Here is a 19,255-nt window from a genome sequence, read left to right on the forward strand (position 1 = left end):
ATTATTTCGAAGCGTTCTAGGACGAACGTTCAAGTTCACCGACCCTAGACTATCAGGGCAGTCAATACGGCCTTGTAAAGTATCGGCTACAAATAGAGCTCTCGAAACGTCCCTTCGCACTTCAAGTGTGTCGATATGTGTTGATCGACATCGAATTTCATAGCTCGGTAGATGGAATGGATCACGCCAAGGAAGTCGACGAAGAGCGAATTGTATGAAACGACGTTGTACTGATTCGATCCTCTCTATACCATTCTGATTGACTGTTTAACGAGAAGCTTGTGACGATCGACGCGCCACCATAATTCATATAACGGAGGGTATTAGAACTAATTTGGAGGTGATGATTTCGCAATTTGGAGGTTAACATCACCTCCAAACACTAGCGATTTTGCGGTGGGATGTTGACGTTTGATCACGAATAGTAAGGATGCCATACGCCCGAGCAGTATTCGAGATTGGATCGAACTAGCGAACAGTACAACGATTTAACACAATACACATTCGTGAAGTCCTTTGCGATGCGAAAGATAAACCCTAACGTACGGGATGCCTTCTCTACGACATATGAAACATGCCGTTTGAATGTTAGCTGGTTGTCTAAAACTACACCTAGATCCTTCACATGATCTACTCGCTGAATTACGGTATCATGCAGCCAGTGTTGTGAAAAACTCAATTTCTCGCAACTCACGCTTGAGATTTTTCATGCGTGAGTTGTCAATCATGCAACTCAGCAGTCAAAAAATCATGGATGAGTTGGCTCACCTTTTTGACTCATTGTCTCGTATTTCCACAGTTTACTCACACATGGCAATAATTTCTTGATAGTCTTGTAAAATTATAGTATTCTTTTCTAACGTAAACAACATCATCCGGGTTTCACGAGTTTTTGCCGGGTTTTGCGACTGAATCATTTTTTACGGTTTGAGTTGATTGAGTTGATTTTGCATCAAAATCTCAAGCGTGAGATTTGCGAAGCAGATCTCTAAAGAGTTTGCTCTCACGGGAGAGCGTGTTGATTGATATTTTGAGTGTGAGTCTATCAACACTGCATGCGGCTTGTAGTCAAAAACTACAGGATCGCGAATTCTGTCAAAAGAAATAATGCTGCACTTGTCAGGGTTAAAAACCATACAGTTCGGGGTACACCAGTTCTTGAAGTTGTCCAACTCTTGTTGAAGCCGAATTGCATCGGCTTTAGAACGAATCCTCGAATAAAGCTTCAAGTCATCAGCCTAGGATAAGCGAGGGCCATGAAGCACTTAGTTGGCATCATTGAAGTATAATAGGAATATTAGCGGTCCAAGATGACTTTATCGCTCAGATACTGCTTACTGTGAGACATCAATGTATCCAGGACTATGAGTTCAAACAACTTGGAAATGGAGAACAAAGACGAAATGCCACGGTAGTAGTTTACGTCCTTTCGATCTCCTTTTTTTGTGGACAGGAAACATGATGGCGGTTTTCCAAATAGACGGGAATAGGTTGAATACAAGTCGAAGTGGTGCGATGAGGTTATCGATGTATTTTTAAACGAAAACGGCTGGAATGCCGTCTGGTCCAAGGTTTGTAGATGATTTTAATCAGTATTGATAGACTCGCACTCAAATATCAATCAATACGCTCTCCCGAGAGAGCAAAATCATTAGAGATCTCTTTCGTAAATCTCACGCTTGAGAAATCAACTCAATCAACTCAAACCGTAAAACATGATTCAGTCGCAAAACCCGGCCAAAACTCGTGAAACCCGAATATTGTTGTTTACGCTAGAAAGGATTACTATAATTTTACCAGACTAACAAGAAATTATTGCCGTGTGTGAGTTAACTGTGGTAATATGAGACAATGAGTCAAAAAGGGGAGCCAACTCATCCATGATTTTTTGACTTCTGTGTTGCGTGATTGACAACTCACGCATGAAAAATCTCAAGCGTGAGTTGTGAGAAATTGAGTTTTTCACAACACTGATTTTAACTGCGAGGCAGCTCTAAATATCACGGCGTCATCGATGTCGAGGGAGCTCAGAGTGCTCCCTACCAGCAAAGGAACATTGGATGCAGCTTGGTTGACTTGTTCATCGGAAAATATTTCATCGCAGAAAGTACTCGCAAACTTGTCAGCAAAAAGTTGACTGACTTTTTGTGGCTCTGAGGTAACTTCACCATTAAGAGTCATGGTTGAAGGGAAACCTGACTTCTTCCGTTGAGAACTCACATAACTCCAAAAAGATTTTGGCTTTGCCTGCAGGTTTCGCTGGATTCCGTGTTGGTAATGCCTAAAACTTTCACGAATTCGCAATTTGTATTCGGCGTTCAAACTCCGATATTGATCACGCAACGGAATCGTGCGGTGCTTACAATAATGCCTTAGTGCTGCTTTTTTTTTGCGGTTTTTAATGAACTAAGCTCACGTGTAATCCATGGTTTCCTGTTACCATTGAAAGCATCCTTGGGCACATGCCGATCAATTACATGCCCAATTATGTTTGAGAGAGTCATTGCCGCCTCATCGGGTGTCCTACGTTAGGCATAAACACGAAAGGCGGAAACACAAAATGCAGAATTTCGAAAGGCAGAATTAACAAAAGGCAACTACGTACAAAAGGCGGAATCACGAAAGGCAGAAACACGAAAGGCGGTATCTCTAAAAGCAGAACCACGAAAGGCGGAATCACATAAAGCTAATTAAAAAGACCTCCTAATTTTAATTAGCCTTATGTGATTCTGTTGATTACTTTTAGGAAATAATTAGGCACTGTTTGCCATATCACTCAAATAATCGCAATCCATGACGTCCTCTCTATTGATTCTATAACATTCTCCCGAATCTGATCAGCTTGAAGCAGCATATGTTTCTAAGAAAGGACAATGCCTGCTAACTCTTTAGTGCCTCGTGGCTCCAAACATGTTCAAGGTGATAAATCCAGGAAGAAAAGCCGATGATTAAAAGAAGGAAATATCACTGAAAATAAATTATTTTTTTTTCCGAAGAATATACTATGTTCATCATTCGGGCTAATGTTACTTTCGGGCTAGGGACGTAGATCCATATGATATACGAATGCAAAAATGTTATCTTTGGCATATAAGTGTGGAAGTGCTTATTGAACAAGCAGAGATGCCGGTTCTGTCTCAATGGGGTCGTTATGCCAATAAGAAAAAGAAGAAGCAATAAAACTGGCTAGATTCATGGAACACTTAGAGCACACCTAGGCCTAATAGAAATAAAAACAGGCGCGATTATGTCATCCAATATAAAATTCGCGTGGGAAGATATTTTTCTGTCAGAATGGGGGGCACCATAGCGTAACGGAGGGCATTGGACCCATCACCTATGTATTAATAGGCTAATACCTAAATACAAATTGAAAAAAAAAAAAAATGAAACTGTATGCAGGATGCTACGCTTTTCAAAAGGGAGTCTAAGTCCGCTTGGAGATTTTTTAAATGTTGCTTTGAATGGGAAACGCAAACAGCTCAGTCTAATTATCGTTTAGAAGCCTAAGTAAATAATTTTAATATGCTTTTTGACTGATTCTGCCTTTTCAGATTCTGCCTTATGTTATTTTCCGCCTTTTGTTACACGTCTAAGACAGTCTGCCTTTTGTGATTTCGCCTTTCGTGTTTCCGCCTTTTGTTAGGGTCCCGGTTTCCTGTTACCATTGAAAGCTTTCTTGGGCATATGCCGATCAATTACATGCCCAATTATGTTTGAGAGAGTCATAGCCGCCTCATCAGCATCTCGTCCATCCTGAACGTTTAACTAATCGATGGAGGCAAAATATTCAGCAATTCCACCATGGTCAGCTTTCGGAAAGTCATAGGAAACAGGAAAAATTCCTTTCATTTCGATTGTACGGCGGTCGTTCAACGTAAGAATAAGGCAATCCATGAGACAGCTGCGATCAGCTGGTATTTTTTGTTTACCTTGTGCTTTTGACGTTTCGCAATCGGAGTGATTTTCGATTACAAAGGAAAATGTTAAGCTCCGATAACACTCGCATGATTTGTTTACTCTTTCATTTCGGTTACATTCACACTTCTAGTTGTCAGTCCTATCACGAAAAGTGCTCATGGATAGCCTTATTAACGGAGGGTTATGCCTTGCTTGCTTGACTGACGGCAAGGGGGCAATCGAAACTGTCGGAGCGACATCCTAAGCGCTTACAAAGCAGAGATCAAGGGAACGATTGTTCTCGTTGATCAAGAGTGGTTAATTTGACGTAAAGTGGCTGAAGTAGTTTAGTTGCACCAACGTGCATCGTAGAGCGGTCAGGATCGGGATGAAGGAAACCTTGATGAGATGGTTGCCACGAGTTTCTAACTGATAGGAAAAGTGCTTTGTTATGTGGTCCATTCTGTTAATAAAAAAAGGCTGATATGCAAAGGAATAGCATAAAAATGCATTAAAAAAATATGAAGGAAGGGTAAAGAACTATTTGGGAACTTCCATGATTCTCTTTGGCTTGAAGGTTTTTGCTCGGCTGAATTGTTTGAAACTTTGAAACCAGAATGGCTTTAATACGGTTGTAGGACATTTCCTAGAAAGTAAAACCCCTGAACGACATTCCCCAGAATGACGTTCCCCAGAATCCCATTCCCCAGAATGAGACATTCCCCAGAGATCCATTTCCCAAAATAGGACATTTCCCAGAATCGTTTTCATACGTTTTTAAAGAGTAAAAATTAATGAATTTGGTTATTTAGATTTTATTCAAAATGTAATCCCTGAATTGATTTGAATTCTCTGAAGCTTCGAATCCCGGATACCGACGCCAATTCATCCAAAATATTATTTCACCACAATCATTATTATGGATCTCAAGCGAATAAAATCGGAGTTGAGTCCAAACAAAAATCTTTTAAAAGGCGATTGTTTTTTTCCTTGTCTCAGGCACACCATCTAAAGGGTCGTCCTAATACCACTTCGTCTTTCAAGGGGGGGGGGGTTATGGTTTTGGCCGAAAGCCATTTCTCTGAATGACTCGTTTCCTTGAAAAGAGATGCAGTTCAAACAGATGCAAGAATTGTCTTTAGGAACTGGGCGCTGAACTAGAAAGAATGATTAGCAATAAAAAAGAGTTCGGTTTTCTAGGGAATGTCCCATTCTGAGAATGTTCCCATCCCAAAATGTACTTTAGTCGGTGATTCAATTCTCAACAAAAATACCGCAACAGAAACATTGATCTCTTCTATTCTTGTTGCAATAATATTATTCCGCAACAACAGTTCATCACAACTTGGACAAAATATAACAATAATCGAGCACCGAGTGTAGCGCAATTTTTTTTGATTTGCATTGCAATTTTCCACAAGTTGATTCGTGTTGAAAAACGTTGTTACATTATTGAATAATATGCGAAATAAATAGTTTATGATTGTTGAATAGTAAGTATCATCCTTGTTTTTCATTGATATAAAAAGTGCCCTGCTGCATTGTACTTACACATATACACCCAACTGAAAAAAGCGTAATACTCTAAACTATGTTTGTTAACCAACAACAGATATTGTATAGACATGGAAGTTGTTGTTCTGTGGGAAAATCTGGTGTAGTGCCACACCACAAAATCAATAACAACATAAGTCACTGTAAGTTAAGGTGATTATAAAACGAAGTCAAACTTTGAATTGTCAAGTGCACAAGTCTGGAGAATTTGACAACCGTTCACGTTGAAAATCGATCAAATTGGTTGCTTGCTGGTGGTGAACAATAAGATAAACTTTCAATGCGAAGCGCTGTTTGATTCTCAAGCCTTGAGCTCTTTAGTCGAGTGGTTAGAGTCCGCAGCTACAAAGAAAAGCCATGCAGAAGGTATCTGGTTTCGATTCCCGGTCGGTAATGAAAATTCCCTTGATTTCCCTCAGCATAGAGTATCATCGTACTTGCCACACGATATACGAATGTGAAAATGGCAACTTCGGCGAAGAAAGCTCTCAGTTAATAACTGTGGAAGTGCTCATAAGAACACTGAGCTGAGAAGCAGGCCCTGTCTCAGTGAGGACGTAATGCGAAGAAGAAGAAGAAGAAGAGCTTTTCATAATTCGAGGTGTGACTTCGTTCTATAATTATCTTAGTATTGAAATAAAGAATGTCATGAGTTTATTACAGTACTTGTTTAATAACCCTGCAATTTTCTGTAAAAGACAATCAATTATGCTTTTGAAGCTTAGATCGATCATTTCATTGTTATTTTTTCAAGAAATGGGTCCGCACAAGGCTAATAAATTAAACATTTCATTTCAAATGTCGATATCTGCGTCATACTCTGCTAAAGAAACAACCTCATAAAAATTCCATACCAATTTCGCTCTCACCCTCCTAGTTTCATATCGAACAAAAGGCTATTGGACTTGGACGACCCAACCCACACCACCAAACTGCACTAGGTTCTGCCCAGCAGGCAGCACAATGGTGGACAGCAAAGATGGCGACCACCCTCAATTCGACCAGCTCGCCTAGGAAAAAAAGTGGACATGCGCACAAATCTTGCTCGGGCTTTGAACGGACTCCCACCAATAGCGCGAGAAAATGGGAACGTAGAATAATGATAAGCTTCTTTTTGCGGTTGAAAGGGGATTGTAACTCTGTCCCCGATATGGCCAATGACAACGAAGCATTCTGGGAATGGAAAATGCGACATGAAATGAGGTTAAATGGAGGCTATATGGTAAGCATTTTTATTATAGGTTGCGGTCGTAAAAATAATACGACGGTGATAATGCCCGATGGGGATGGTTTATTACGCAAATGAAATGGGAAAAAAACATAAAAAGGTACATGGGATAAACGAAGACGCAAATATACTGGTTCCACAGAAACGCTCAAAATTAAATCAGCGTCAAAATTAATGCACGTCTATTTGTTTCAAGCGAAAGCGTCGTTTGCGTGCAAAAATTTGTTTATACACTTCCCACCAATCGAACCACAATCAATCATCCATCCAGCTAGTTCATTTACCCATTTACCCAGATATGGCGACGCCCGTTTGATGGCGCGGATAGCGATTTTTCCTTGACTTTGGCCAAGGCCGTCGCCTAGGAGTATACCAAAGCGCGCCTCCAAATCCGGAAAACATATATTTAACTCTTCGCCGAGGTCCCGACACTGCCGTTCAATGGAGTAGAGTAGTTCACTGTCGCTAACAACAACAGCAGCAACAATATCGTCCCGAAACATATTATGGCACAACAATAAACAAGCAACATTACCAACAATTAGATATGCAATCTGTATCTCATCACGGAGTGTCTAAAACTGGTATTGTCGAAAAATAAATGCCCAAAAATTTGGTACCTATCATTCGAGAAATATAGGTTTTCGACTATATAGGGTAATTTACGGCTTCGGCACCATTCGACTGTTATTGGCTACCAAATTTGAAACACCAAAGACACAGCGTTTTTCTATTAAAAACACCAATGAAAACATTCAGATGATTCTTTGTTCTGTCAGCTTCCCTCTGACGAGATTTCCGAGATTGTACAAAGAGTTTCGCCAAAAATGTGATCAATTCGAATGAATTCGTCTCAAAATGCGGCTGTTTCGGAGCTGCCGAAGAAATTCGCCGACAGTTCTTATGGGAAAGCTGCCGAAGAAAACGAGACTGCCGACAATAGTCACACTGGCAAGAGATGTTTGAAGCGTTGTAAAATCGTTTCCAAAAAGCTTTTAACAATTCTGCCCGTGTGAATCGATAGAGAATTGAGCAGCGCATAAATGTTAACAGACAAATACGTATTTTTTCTGCTGATGTAAGAGATTATTGCAAAAGAAGTGCAGCATCGGCTTAGGCTGCCGAGAATACGTAAATTCCCTTATATAAATCATTATTAGTGAACTGACTGAGTTACCATCAGGTATGAATTAAGCATTAAGCATTGTTATATCCAAGCCTCTTCTCCCTCCATTTGAAATCTTTTTATCGAGAGCATCAAGCAACGCTATCGCATGAGGGCTCACCATAGAACTTGAAACTATTGAGAACCAGAGCTGCAGGATGGCTATGACCGTGGTCATCATGTAAAAAACAAACGAGCAATGCTGTATCGTGTCAGCACCGAGGATGCAGCCGCTCTAGCACGATTTAGGTAGTGCAATCCTGGTTAGGTGGCCTATTGAAGATTTTTCACCAGTCGAGAAAGGTAATAGTAGAGCATTTTACGGCAACAAATAAAGGACAACGATTGAAATGTCGGATCTTGAAACGTGAGAGCTTTGAATGAATCCGCACGTGTTGGGCTCTGGCACTTGCACTAAGGAATATCGGCGTGAACGTGACTGCTATCCAGGAAATACGCTGGCCGTAAACCGGAGAACATGTATTCCGAGCGGAGGATCCCATCACCAACACTTCACTCAAGTATCAACAGCAGCAGTGACAGAGCAAAACGAGGAGTTGGGTTCATAGTGATTGAGATGCAGATGAATCGACCGAATCTGTGTGTTGAGAATGCAGAGCAAGTTCTTCAACTAGAGCAGTGATTCCCAAAGTGGGCGAATTCGCCCCCCGGGGGGCGATTTTTAAGCCCAAGGGGGCGAAAATTTGTAAAACAGAATTTGGGGGGCGAAAAATCCAGAAAGGGGGCGAAAAGGTTAACACGGAAGCATTTGAAAATAATTACTCATAATCTTTTAAGGACACACATCTGAAGGTTAATCAATTCAAAACTTAACTAATTCCAGAAATATTTTACCTTGGATCGATATGTTTCCAATCAGGGTAATTTTAAAATTATGATAGACTACACTTTATAATTGTCAAGCACAAGTTATTCATTCAGGTTTTTTAATATCATGTGAGTTTTAAAAATGGCCGGTACTTGAGATTTTCACAAGGTCAGATGATTAGCCACAGATAACATTTAAAACACAACATATTTTGAATGTACAAAACATGAAAATTTTTAGAACTTTTTGCAAATGCCCAATATTTTATATAGGGATTTTTTCATGTGGGAACTCTGAGGTTAGGAAGCTAATGTTTCTTTCATTGGCATCCAGCTTTTTAACAGAATAATAAAATCTACGGTGCCCATTTTGATGTTTTGGTTTCACGGTTTCTTATCATTTCTAATGGTACACATCAATTTCTTGTTGTTAGAAAAAATATGAGTTGAAAAAACATTATGGATTGTCATATATTTGTTTGGTGTTTTGGATTGAATAAAAAAAATCGTTCCCAGAAACGTCACACATTTATTCATCACAAATTCTGAAAATTATTGCAGTGATTTTAGTAATAAGAGATAAATCAGTATGAAACCACCATTAACGAATCATCCCCCAACTACGCCACAAGTAGACGCCTATGCATATATTACACTCAATTAGTTCAAACTGGGCCGAACTTGTATCGAAAACTGATTCAATAGCCTGTAATGCACGCAAAATATTGTTAAAATTGCTATTATAAATTGCATCTAGTAAATCATTCCTAACCATTTTGAGATATCGATATTCAAGAAAATATTTTTAAATGTACATAATAGTTATTGTGGATATTGAATAGATTCTGTAGATATGCGAGTCGAAGACATTTTTTGACGTACAGCACTTAATAAAATAAAATATTGAAATCAAATATCAGGGGGGCGATTCCAGATAAATGTGGGCCTCAAGGGGGCGAAAGTTGTAAAAGTTTGGGAAGCACTGAACTACAGCATGATCAGCATATATGCATCAACAAACAATAAGCCCAATGACAGGAAGGATGAGTTCTATTAGAGTAACACGTGCTGTTAACCGAGTTCTCAGTTGTCATAGATGTCAGGACCTTTCAAGGTCCTAATATCGACTCGGATAATTATGTCGTATACGATAGCTATAGCTAAAGTATATGCTCGGTTATCCAGTGTCACGAGTTCCAATATTGAAAGAACGCTGCACTTAAATATCCAATGCTTGTCCAATGCAGCTATCCCACTGCACAGTACCGCCAGCAGCTAGAGGAGCAGTTGAAGTTGAAGAAGTGAGGTTGAAGAATCAACGTTTCTGGAGATGTCAACAGCGGAGATATTACAACAACGGCACAGGAAGTGATTGGCACTGGACAACGACTAAGACGAAGCAATTGGTTCAATGAAGAGTGCCAGAGAGTGACAGACGTGAAGAATGTCACGAGAAGCCGTATGTTTGTTGCCGGTAGAACGGAGTATGGTACAAATCAGCGAGTGCCGAAGAAAAGCGAATCCACCTCAAAAAGAAAAGGCAGCATGAAGAAAGAGTGGTAGCTGAAGCTCAAGACAGCATTACCCGGAACGATATGCGGAGATTTTATGCAATGGTCATAGGCGTGCTGCACAATACTGGCGGTGGCTGCCAGGTGGAACGTGAATGGTGAAAATGGAAATGTAGCGAGAAACAGAATGAGCATTGATGATGAATATCAAGCTGTGGACCCATCGACTATAGAAGAAATTTAAGATGCAATCAGCGAGGTAAAAAACTGAGGGGCTGTCTGGAAGAACGAGATCCCACTTTTATTACGCTGTTGACGTTATCCCACTCTGCGCAGTCTGCAAGTGGTTTGCTCTCGCATGTTGAGCAGACTGCCTATTCATCTTCTTCCGCTTCTCTGTCTCCTTCCGTCGTTCATCCTCTTCTTCCCTTCTCGCTTCCTTCTCCTCTTGAGATCTTCTGGCGTCGGAGGTTGTCACCAGTACCGGTTAGGGAGACGTCCGCACTGATGGTGCCCCGACTACCGGCGGCTATCGCAGGGGAGATCTTCGTCTTCTTTCTTCGTCAGGCTAACTCGATTGCCGAGGTCGGGGTTGAGTTCAGGTTCATTAACGCCCCGACGACCCGGCACTGCTCTCTGCCTCTCGCTTCGCTACTCTTCCCATCAGTTTCTCTGCAAGATAGACGTTATCTTCACCACCATATTGTTCACCAGATAGCAAAGGTTAGGACCATTTTGCTTAGCATTCTGTCTGCATTGACGTCCTGTCCAAAAGCAGCCGCCGCCTCGCTTCGTTCCGTGTTGAACCTCGGGCAATCGAAGACCACATTTTCCGGCGTTTCTTTTCTCTCGCAACACACGAGACAGAACGGTGACAGCGCGTGGCCGAACCGATGCGAAAACTGTTTGAAGCAACCGTGACCTGACAGGAACTGCGTCAGCTGGAACTTCACCTTGCCATGCTCCCTGTTTACCAAGTTTCGACTCTTTCGGGATGGGTCAATGGTTTCACTTACCTTTCTCAGAGGTATATCATTCTTGCTGGCACTTGACGAGCGAGCCGATCCTTACCAATTGCCTCACCTGTCTAGTGCCTCTTCGCTGATAACACTCGATGTCTTCTTCCAGGGTGATTCAAATCGGAATCATCCTGGTGATAACACATACTGCCACTAATATTTTTCTGTAGCGCTTGCTACTCTCATTGCCTTGAGCTGGAACGTGCTGTGGTTTTTTTTCTGATTGTGCTTGGTTTGCAGTGCTGCACCACAGTATCGACGATGATACGCTAGTCGAAAGGCGCCTCCTCTCGGGCCATGAGCGTTCGGCATGATCCTTGTAAGTGCATTGGTCGCCTTTGCCGCCTTCTCACATGAATAGTCGACTTGGCTGTTGAAGTTAAGCCGATCGTCTATCATCACGCCCAGGTGTCTGAGTGACCGCTGTGATGTAATATCAGCCTGTTGAACCCCTTTGCGATTGCTTACTTCGTTTTGCGGTGGGCTATCTTCAGCTTGACTTCATTCACACTAGCGCTTCCACTTCCTCTTGCCTTTCGCCTATTACTACAGCAAAGCCGACCATCTCGAAGCCAGGTAACTCCAGTGATAAAACCCTGTCGTACATGCCATTCCACAACGTCGGATCCAGTATGGAGTCGGTTACATACACCAACACCCGATTCTCGAAGCAGCTCTGCAGAATCCGGCACAGATAGTCAGGAACCTGCATTCCATGCAGTGCTGTGGCAATGGCCTCCCAACTGGCGCTATTGAACGCGTTCTTAACGTCAATCATAACTACGGCGCAGTAACAAGTTCCTCTTCGTTTTTGCTTCGATGCCTTCTCGAGCCTCTTCATGACCATCCGAATTGTGTATACCGTCGACTTTCCCCTCTGGAATCCGAACTGTCTCTCTGATGATCCATTCTCGCTCTCCGTACATTTGGCCACCTCGTTTATGATGACCCGTTTCAAGAGTTTGCGCAGTGTATCCAACAAGCATATAGGCCTGTATGATGATGGATCACCAGGTGATTTTCCTGGCTTTGGCAGCAGCACCAGCTTTCTGATGTTCCATAAATCTGGAAAGTACCCTTCGTCAAGGCATTTCTTTATCGTCTTCCAAAACATACCCGGGTACGCTAGGATAGCCGCTTTAAGTGTCACAATCGGTATTCCATCCGGTCCGGGGGCCTTTTTCACCCTCAATGTTTTCGCCGCTGCTACAAGTTCGCCATTGGAGACCTGACGAGTTTCGGCGTTTGCTTCTTCTTCGTCGACATACGGTGAGGGTGGCCACGGTGTCAGATCGTGCGTTGGGAATAGACCCTTGACAATAACCCTCAGTTTTTCAGCACACGTTTCAACCGGCATTGATGGACCCTTGACTTTCGTCATGGCCACTCGATAAGCGTCGAACAAGGGGTTGGCGTCAGCTGCTCGGCACAGCTCCTTGTAGCACTCAGAATTGCTCAGCGTTTTCTCGCATTTGAAAGCAGCTCTGCCTGCTCGGAGTACGACCTTTCGCTCCTCTTTGACTTCTACGTTCCTTGCTCTATGGTAACGCCTTCTGGCTTTAAAACAAGCAGTGCGGGAGGCGTTGCGCGCCTCGTTCCACCAGTAAGCGGGACATCGATCGTTGCGGGGCTCCCGTTTTCGTGGCATCGTTGTATCACATGCCCATCGTTGTTGTCAGCCCTTCCGCATCTCAGTTCAGGGCATTGCTGTCGGTGCGAAGTGCCTCAACGAAGAGATGTTTGTCGAGAGCCTTCGCCTCCCACTGCCGGTGGCCAATTGTCTTCCTCTGCACTGCCGCAGTATTCCACTGGCCAATCTTGTAGCGTATCGCCTGGTGATCACTATGGTAGGTCGAAGATCGACTCCCGTCCGTCTTTCCAAGATGTGCTAACGGTGCCTTCGTTGCACAATCGTGCGTCTAGCTTAGCTAGAGCCTCCAGTAGGTTGTAACCTCTGACATTGGTTACCCTGCTAAACCACTCCACGGCCCATGCATTGAAGTCACCTCCAATCAGCACTGGTTTTTGATCAACTAGCCCGTCGGTCAACTCCTCCAACATCCGATTGAATTCTTCGAGTGTCCATCTTGGAAGCGCATAGCAGCACGAGCCCCACGTTTGAGCTGGTCACCACTTCCTGGGCGGGAAACCTAAACCGTCACTTATATCGCCGCTGCGCCTGTGCTATCCGCCTCCCCATTGGCGTTATTGAGTGGTACTCGATACGGTTCAGCTATTATCGCAACCTCACACTCAGTTTCTGTTGACGATTACCACAGCAATTGCTGAGCGGTGTCACAATGATTCAGGTTAATCTGAGTTACCTCCGTTACTGTTGGGCTGCGATCGCCTTTTGGTACGCACGATAATTGAAGCTGCCCGTCGAATGGGTGTTTCCTTCCACCAGTGAGCAGAGCAAGCACCATGGTTGATTCTTGCAGTCTTTCCCAAAGTGACCTCTACATTTCCTGCACAGTTCGGTACTGTCCAAACCTTTACAGCTCGCCACCGGGTGTCCGAATAGTAGCCGAATCGTCGCTGACCGTCGTATGACCTCCTCTTCAAAACTGCATTGCTTACGCTGCTCCTTACTCATCTTGCCCACGGTTGTTATCTCGTCCAGATATCTGCACTCAACAACTGCTTCCTGAGTAAGTGCTCTTACGTCGGGAGATCCTAATTTGGTCGCCTTGTTCGCCAAATATTTCGTGACTTGCTCCTGATAGGCCAAGCTCTTGATCGCTGGGTCAACACTTGTGACATGTGACAACTACGTAACCAGTTTTGGTGCCGTAACTTGCAAACGGAAACTAAATTCGCTCTGTATAAAACATTGATTATCCCGGTGGCTCTCTACAGATACAAAGCGTGGACATTGAAGGAAGCAGACCAGAAAGCCTTCGGAGTTTTCGAGCGTAAAGTGCTGCGGACAATACTCCGTGGGAAACTCGAAAATGCTCGAAAATGGTCAGCAGATTCCAATGGGTTGATCACTTAATGCGAATGTCGGAAAAAAGAATAGGGCAATATTCAAAACTGAAAAGGCAATAGATGGCTCTTTTTCAATGGTAGTAAAAACGAAATCCTGAAGCAAAGAAAGCATAACGGAAGGTGAACTAAACATAAAAAGTTATGTTTTAACTTTACACTTGATTTCTTATCACTACTCTTTTGATCCAGTTTCCCAATAGGGCGATATTCAAAACTGAAAAGGCAATAGGTGGCTCTTTTTCAGTGGTAGTAAAAACGAAATCCTGAAGCAAAGAAAGCTTTACGGAAGATGAACTAAACACAAAAAGTTATGTATTCACTTTACACTTGATTTCTAATCACTACTTTTTTGATCCAGTTTCCAAATTGCAAGTAATTTACGTTTTTCATTATTTTCCATACGTTTTGACAGTTCTCCGACTACCTTTCTTCCATGCGCTTGTGTTGAAAGTTTGAGAAATTTGAGATTCCAGCGTAGCGAGATCAGTGAGTGGAATACAAACATCAGTGTCGCCGCTCGGCGGCCGGTAAAATAATCTAAATGTTCGAAAGGTTGTTGTCTGTAATTTTTGCCGCTGGCGCCAACTGTTAGCGTTTGAGAACAAAATAAACAGTCATTACCCTATTGTGAAAATAATATTCTGCAGGGAACCAGGTAGAGGTAGGCGACTTCGAGGAAGACCACAAATACGCTGACTGTACGCAATGGAAGAAAACCTGACGACCCTAAACGTTCGGGGTAACTGGAGAAGAATCGCTCAAGATCGACGAATATTGAGCTCTACAATACGCCCGGCAATGGCGTGACGGTACGCTGTAGCAATCAAGGTACAAGCTAGAAATGCTACGTCCATTAGTTAAGGACTCCTCTCCTCTCCCTCTAAAATTCTACTTCATTTATTACGACTCCAAACATCTTTTGATGCTTAATCCAAACCTGATTATTACCTAGTTAGTTTACAAACTGATAATGACGCACTAATAGAGAATATTTTAAACCTGGGAGGGAGGCATCGATACTACACACGAAATTGGATACAATTGTTTTCCAAATTGCAAGATAACTCCAGTTTGCCAACGACAATCAAGGCAGGCTTAGTGAAAATCGCTAGTTTTCAAGTGTTAATTTTCAGTTTTAATGAATACAGTAAAAAAAACCTCATTCCAATACGTTACATTTAATAAGAATTAACGGTGCTCTCGTGACGTTACTTTTAAATGTGCATGAATTGATTCTAATTCGATTTTTGCTATTTTTGATGAAATGCATAAATATGCTTAGGCTAATTACGCGCTTTTATCATGTTTGTCCATTGTTTAAGATCCGGGCTCACAGTGACAGTTCGTGACAGCAAAATCTCGGCTCACTGTGACGTAGAGAAATTTTGTATTGGTTTCTCCCTCCCAGTTTTAAACCATTTGAATATCCCATCAAAACAGCCTAAAGCCTTTCAAATTACAATTTCTCCCGATACCTTCGTTAAATTTTTCCCAAAATGATGGAGAAGATACTCAAACACTACATATCTTGAATGAAGCATCCCAAATATGTGAATATTTTCTTTTTCGTTAATAACGATTTCAGACACACCGTGCCCTGCTTTTCACTCTTCGGGCAAAGGATCTAAACCCATTGACTGGCGTCGTTGTAATGCACCGGAAGGGCAGGGGACAGGAATTTCGCCAGACATACCCTTACGATAGATACGCGTGTTCTTTTCGCACGCCATATGCCACACTTTAACCGGATTTTTGTTTACAAACGCCAAACAGATTACCTACCGTTGCTGCTCCTTCAATTACAATTAGACCGAAACTATCCGCCTGAACTCGGGAATCAGCTGATTTCCGAGCGGTATCCTGGGATCAGTGCCGGAGGAGCAGCACCTTGTTTATTGTTTGTAAATATTTGCAGTGGCTTCCTATTTAAAATAATCATTCAACAACGACGTCGGCGGTGGCGCCCGAGTTTGTTGATTGGCCTTTTGGCGTTGTTGTGATGATGAGAAGTGCTTTTTATACACGTTTGATGTATAGGAAATCCGATATAACACCTGAACCGTGTAAACAAATAGCAACATGTGCCTCTTGAAAAAAAGGTGTCTCAATGTCAAAAGTCTTTGACCGAGCAACGGAAACCGAAGGATCACATGGCGAAGGACAATTCAAAGGATGGTCTACTTACGAAATCCATTGGTAGATGCCGGAAACCGTGAGTTCTCCTTTATCTTCCAGGGCATACTCGATGAGTTCGGTATAGGTGAACGGCGGCTTTTTCGTCCTGTTGAGATAATCATTGAAATCATAATCATTTTTCAATCCTGCACAAAATACGTTCATAATGAAAAACAGAAACTCACACTTTAGCAGTGGCGGCCGATGCAGCAGCAGCACTGTTTTCGATAGTAACGTTTTCCGCCACGTTCATGTCGTCTTCTTCGATGGCCGTGGTTTGATCCAGGCCCGAGTCGGATTCCAAATGAACTCCGAGGGCCGTTGTTGAAGTTGATGTAGAGGTGGCCGTTGGACCTCCCGATGACGGACCGGTGCCATTTTTCGGTGCTTGCTTGCGTTTGGCTTCCGGTGACAGATGAGGAAGATCTTCCAGCTTGAAGTTGAACAACCAGGATAGATTCTTGTCCTCTATGTCTTCTGGCGCTTCAGGGGTGACTGGTGGTTGTACTGTCAGAAAGGAAAAGAAATGAATATGGTTGGATTCGATGAGTAATTATGAGATTTATTTCTGGCGCGCTATTTGCGCGGACAATGATCAATTAGATAATTAGACTAATTAGAAAAAAGTGATTTTTAAAAATGTACAAAAATATTTTAAATGTTTGATGCTCCCACTTTCTCTTCCTTCTAATTGATTGGGGCAGGTGAATCATATTATTGTCATTAATTACCATACAAACTATGTCAATTAATTTAGCCGACTATGGGGTCTATTTTATAAGTCGAATCGATCAAAATGAGTCGACTGGAGTCACTGTCGACCGAAAAAATCGCTCGACTCAGCTCTGTCATTCGAGTTTTTCGACAGTTGTCACTCTATGTGACTGGATTACTATGGGAGTCGACGGGTGACATCTGAAATATGCATGCTTGCTTTGATCGACAATGAATACAGACGAGTCACATGAATCTGCTCGATTTACAAAATAGGCCCCTATATCCTAAAATGTTGTTTTCCCGTTAATTTGAATACAGTATGACCCATTAAAAGTGAAAATTGTTATATCATGTTTTAAGATTATTTTTATATAGAAAATGGAAACGAAACAAAATTTTAATTCATTATTTATATTGTTTAATCTTTTTAGAATCTGTTTTTTGCTTTGGACATGATTTTTATCTGTTACTTTCTTTTTCATTCAGTCATCGAGTTCGTAACTTTTGTGATGAAAGCTTTCGAAACGTCAACGATGGGATGAGATACTTCACAGACCTTGACCTATATTAACTTATAGAATGGATTCATACAAGGACCGCTGGGGACTTAAACATATATGAGAATAAACGGCTCATTCTGGAGAGTCATGGTTGAACCTTTGTATAAGTGTTATAGATGGCTCTGTTTTGCTCAAAACCTATGAGCTAGTTTTGGTCTAAGTTGTCTCTTACCGAAAGAACAAACTTCTTCCTCAAAAACGCTTATACACCTCTGAAAAACAAAAATGATTGAGTCGTTTTTGAAATGCAATATTCAAGGAAAGTATTACTGAAATCGGCCAACAAACTAACTTTATAAAGTTGCTGGAAATTTGTGAAATGATACTACTCTAATTTAATTTTTATATTATTGGTCTTCCCACGAAAAACGTATGTTATCAAAAAAATTGTCACTGAAATAATGATCACAAATTGAATACACTTATTTTCAATCTGATAATCTACGAACGAGACTTGCACACGTTAGGATATACGCCACCATAAAATAAAACAATATATTTATTTGTCCATAAAATTGGGATTAGGTGCATATAGTCGGTGTTTAGATAGACCGGGCTAGATGATATTTAGGCGATCAATAGATTCGCTAAGGACTCCTTCAATACTGATATTTCCGATTCTCTTTTCATACAGATGTATCATCATATAGATCAGTTCCATTATTACAGCAAATGCAAAGATTTTGATTTTTCGAATGCCTGGGGTACGCTTTCCTGAAACCATTAAAAAAATACTTGGTCTAATTTGTCTGAACACCAACCATATAATCGAAGTACATGAAATCGAGGGTCCATTATATCGAAATATATTTGTACAGTAGACCTGGTCATGTTTGAAAAAATATAATAAGAGTTTTAACATTGTTTGAACGAGATTTATTCTCCACAGTAACCAGAAATCACAGTTTCCTGGCATATAACACACATTGCCATTAGTTTTTCAGGCAATATAATAAATTTATCAATTCATTAACCATTAACAGCTCACATAATTCTCTAGGCAGTAAATTACAAAAAATGTAAAAAGATCGAACACCGCATCGAAACCGGTGCTCTTGGTTCACCCACAGCGGATTTACAAATATGCTTCTCAATTAACTATTTTTAACAATTTATTTTCGTAATATATATTGTAACTTTAAACGGGTTGAGTTCAAGATATCATCATGTTCTGGAAATTAAAATTCCTAAATTTTCATACAGGTTTGTTCTTCAGAGAGAATACTTAGCAAAAATAGTGATTTTCATGAACTCCGAAGCACAAATCTCAACCAAACGGTGTTAAAACTTGCTCCATAGAATTGAATTAACTATTATAAATAATACATGTAGAGGTATTTTAGATAATTTTTAGTGTTTCGTTTGGTGCTCATAAATTTTTAAAGCTTGAAATTAGGCCAAAAACACATAATTGATTTGAAGCATAACTAAGTTTTCTCCAAATTGACTGAAATTTCGACCAGGTTGTCATTTTGACAAGAAAATCCAAATATTAGTTGATTGGTAAATTTACAGACTATTTTGAAAATATGAATAGGTCTATTGTACAGCATTGTGGAATTGGCCACTTCCGTCAGGGTATAAAGAACATGTCCAGTGTGACCAGG

At 41.4% G+C, this 19,255-nt stretch overlaps 1 protein-coding gene across 1 annotated transcript in view; it reads right to left on the bottom strand.

The window, feature by feature from the left end:
* LOC5571999 overlaps positions 1–19,255 on the bottom strand; it is a 56,846-nt gene that overhangs the window by 18,626 nt on the left and 18,965 nt on the right. Inside the window, exons 2-3 of the mRNA XM_021843314.1 lie at positions 16,557–16,878; positions 16,382–16,477 (exon numbers count right to left, since the gene is read on the bottom strand). Of these exons, the coding sequence (XP_021699006.1) occupies positions 16,382–16,477; positions 16,557–16,878 (418 nt within the window). The remainder of the gene's footprint in view (positions 1–16,381; positions 16,478–16,556; positions 16,879–19,255) is intronic.

This window comes from Aedes aegypti, chromosome 1 (genome assembly GCF_002204515.2).
Source record: "Aedes aegypti strain LVP_AGWG chromosome 1, AaegL5.0 Primary Assembly, whole genome shotgun sequence".
NCBI lineage: Eukaryota > Metazoa > Arthropoda > Insecta > Diptera > Culicidae > Aedes > Aedes aegypti.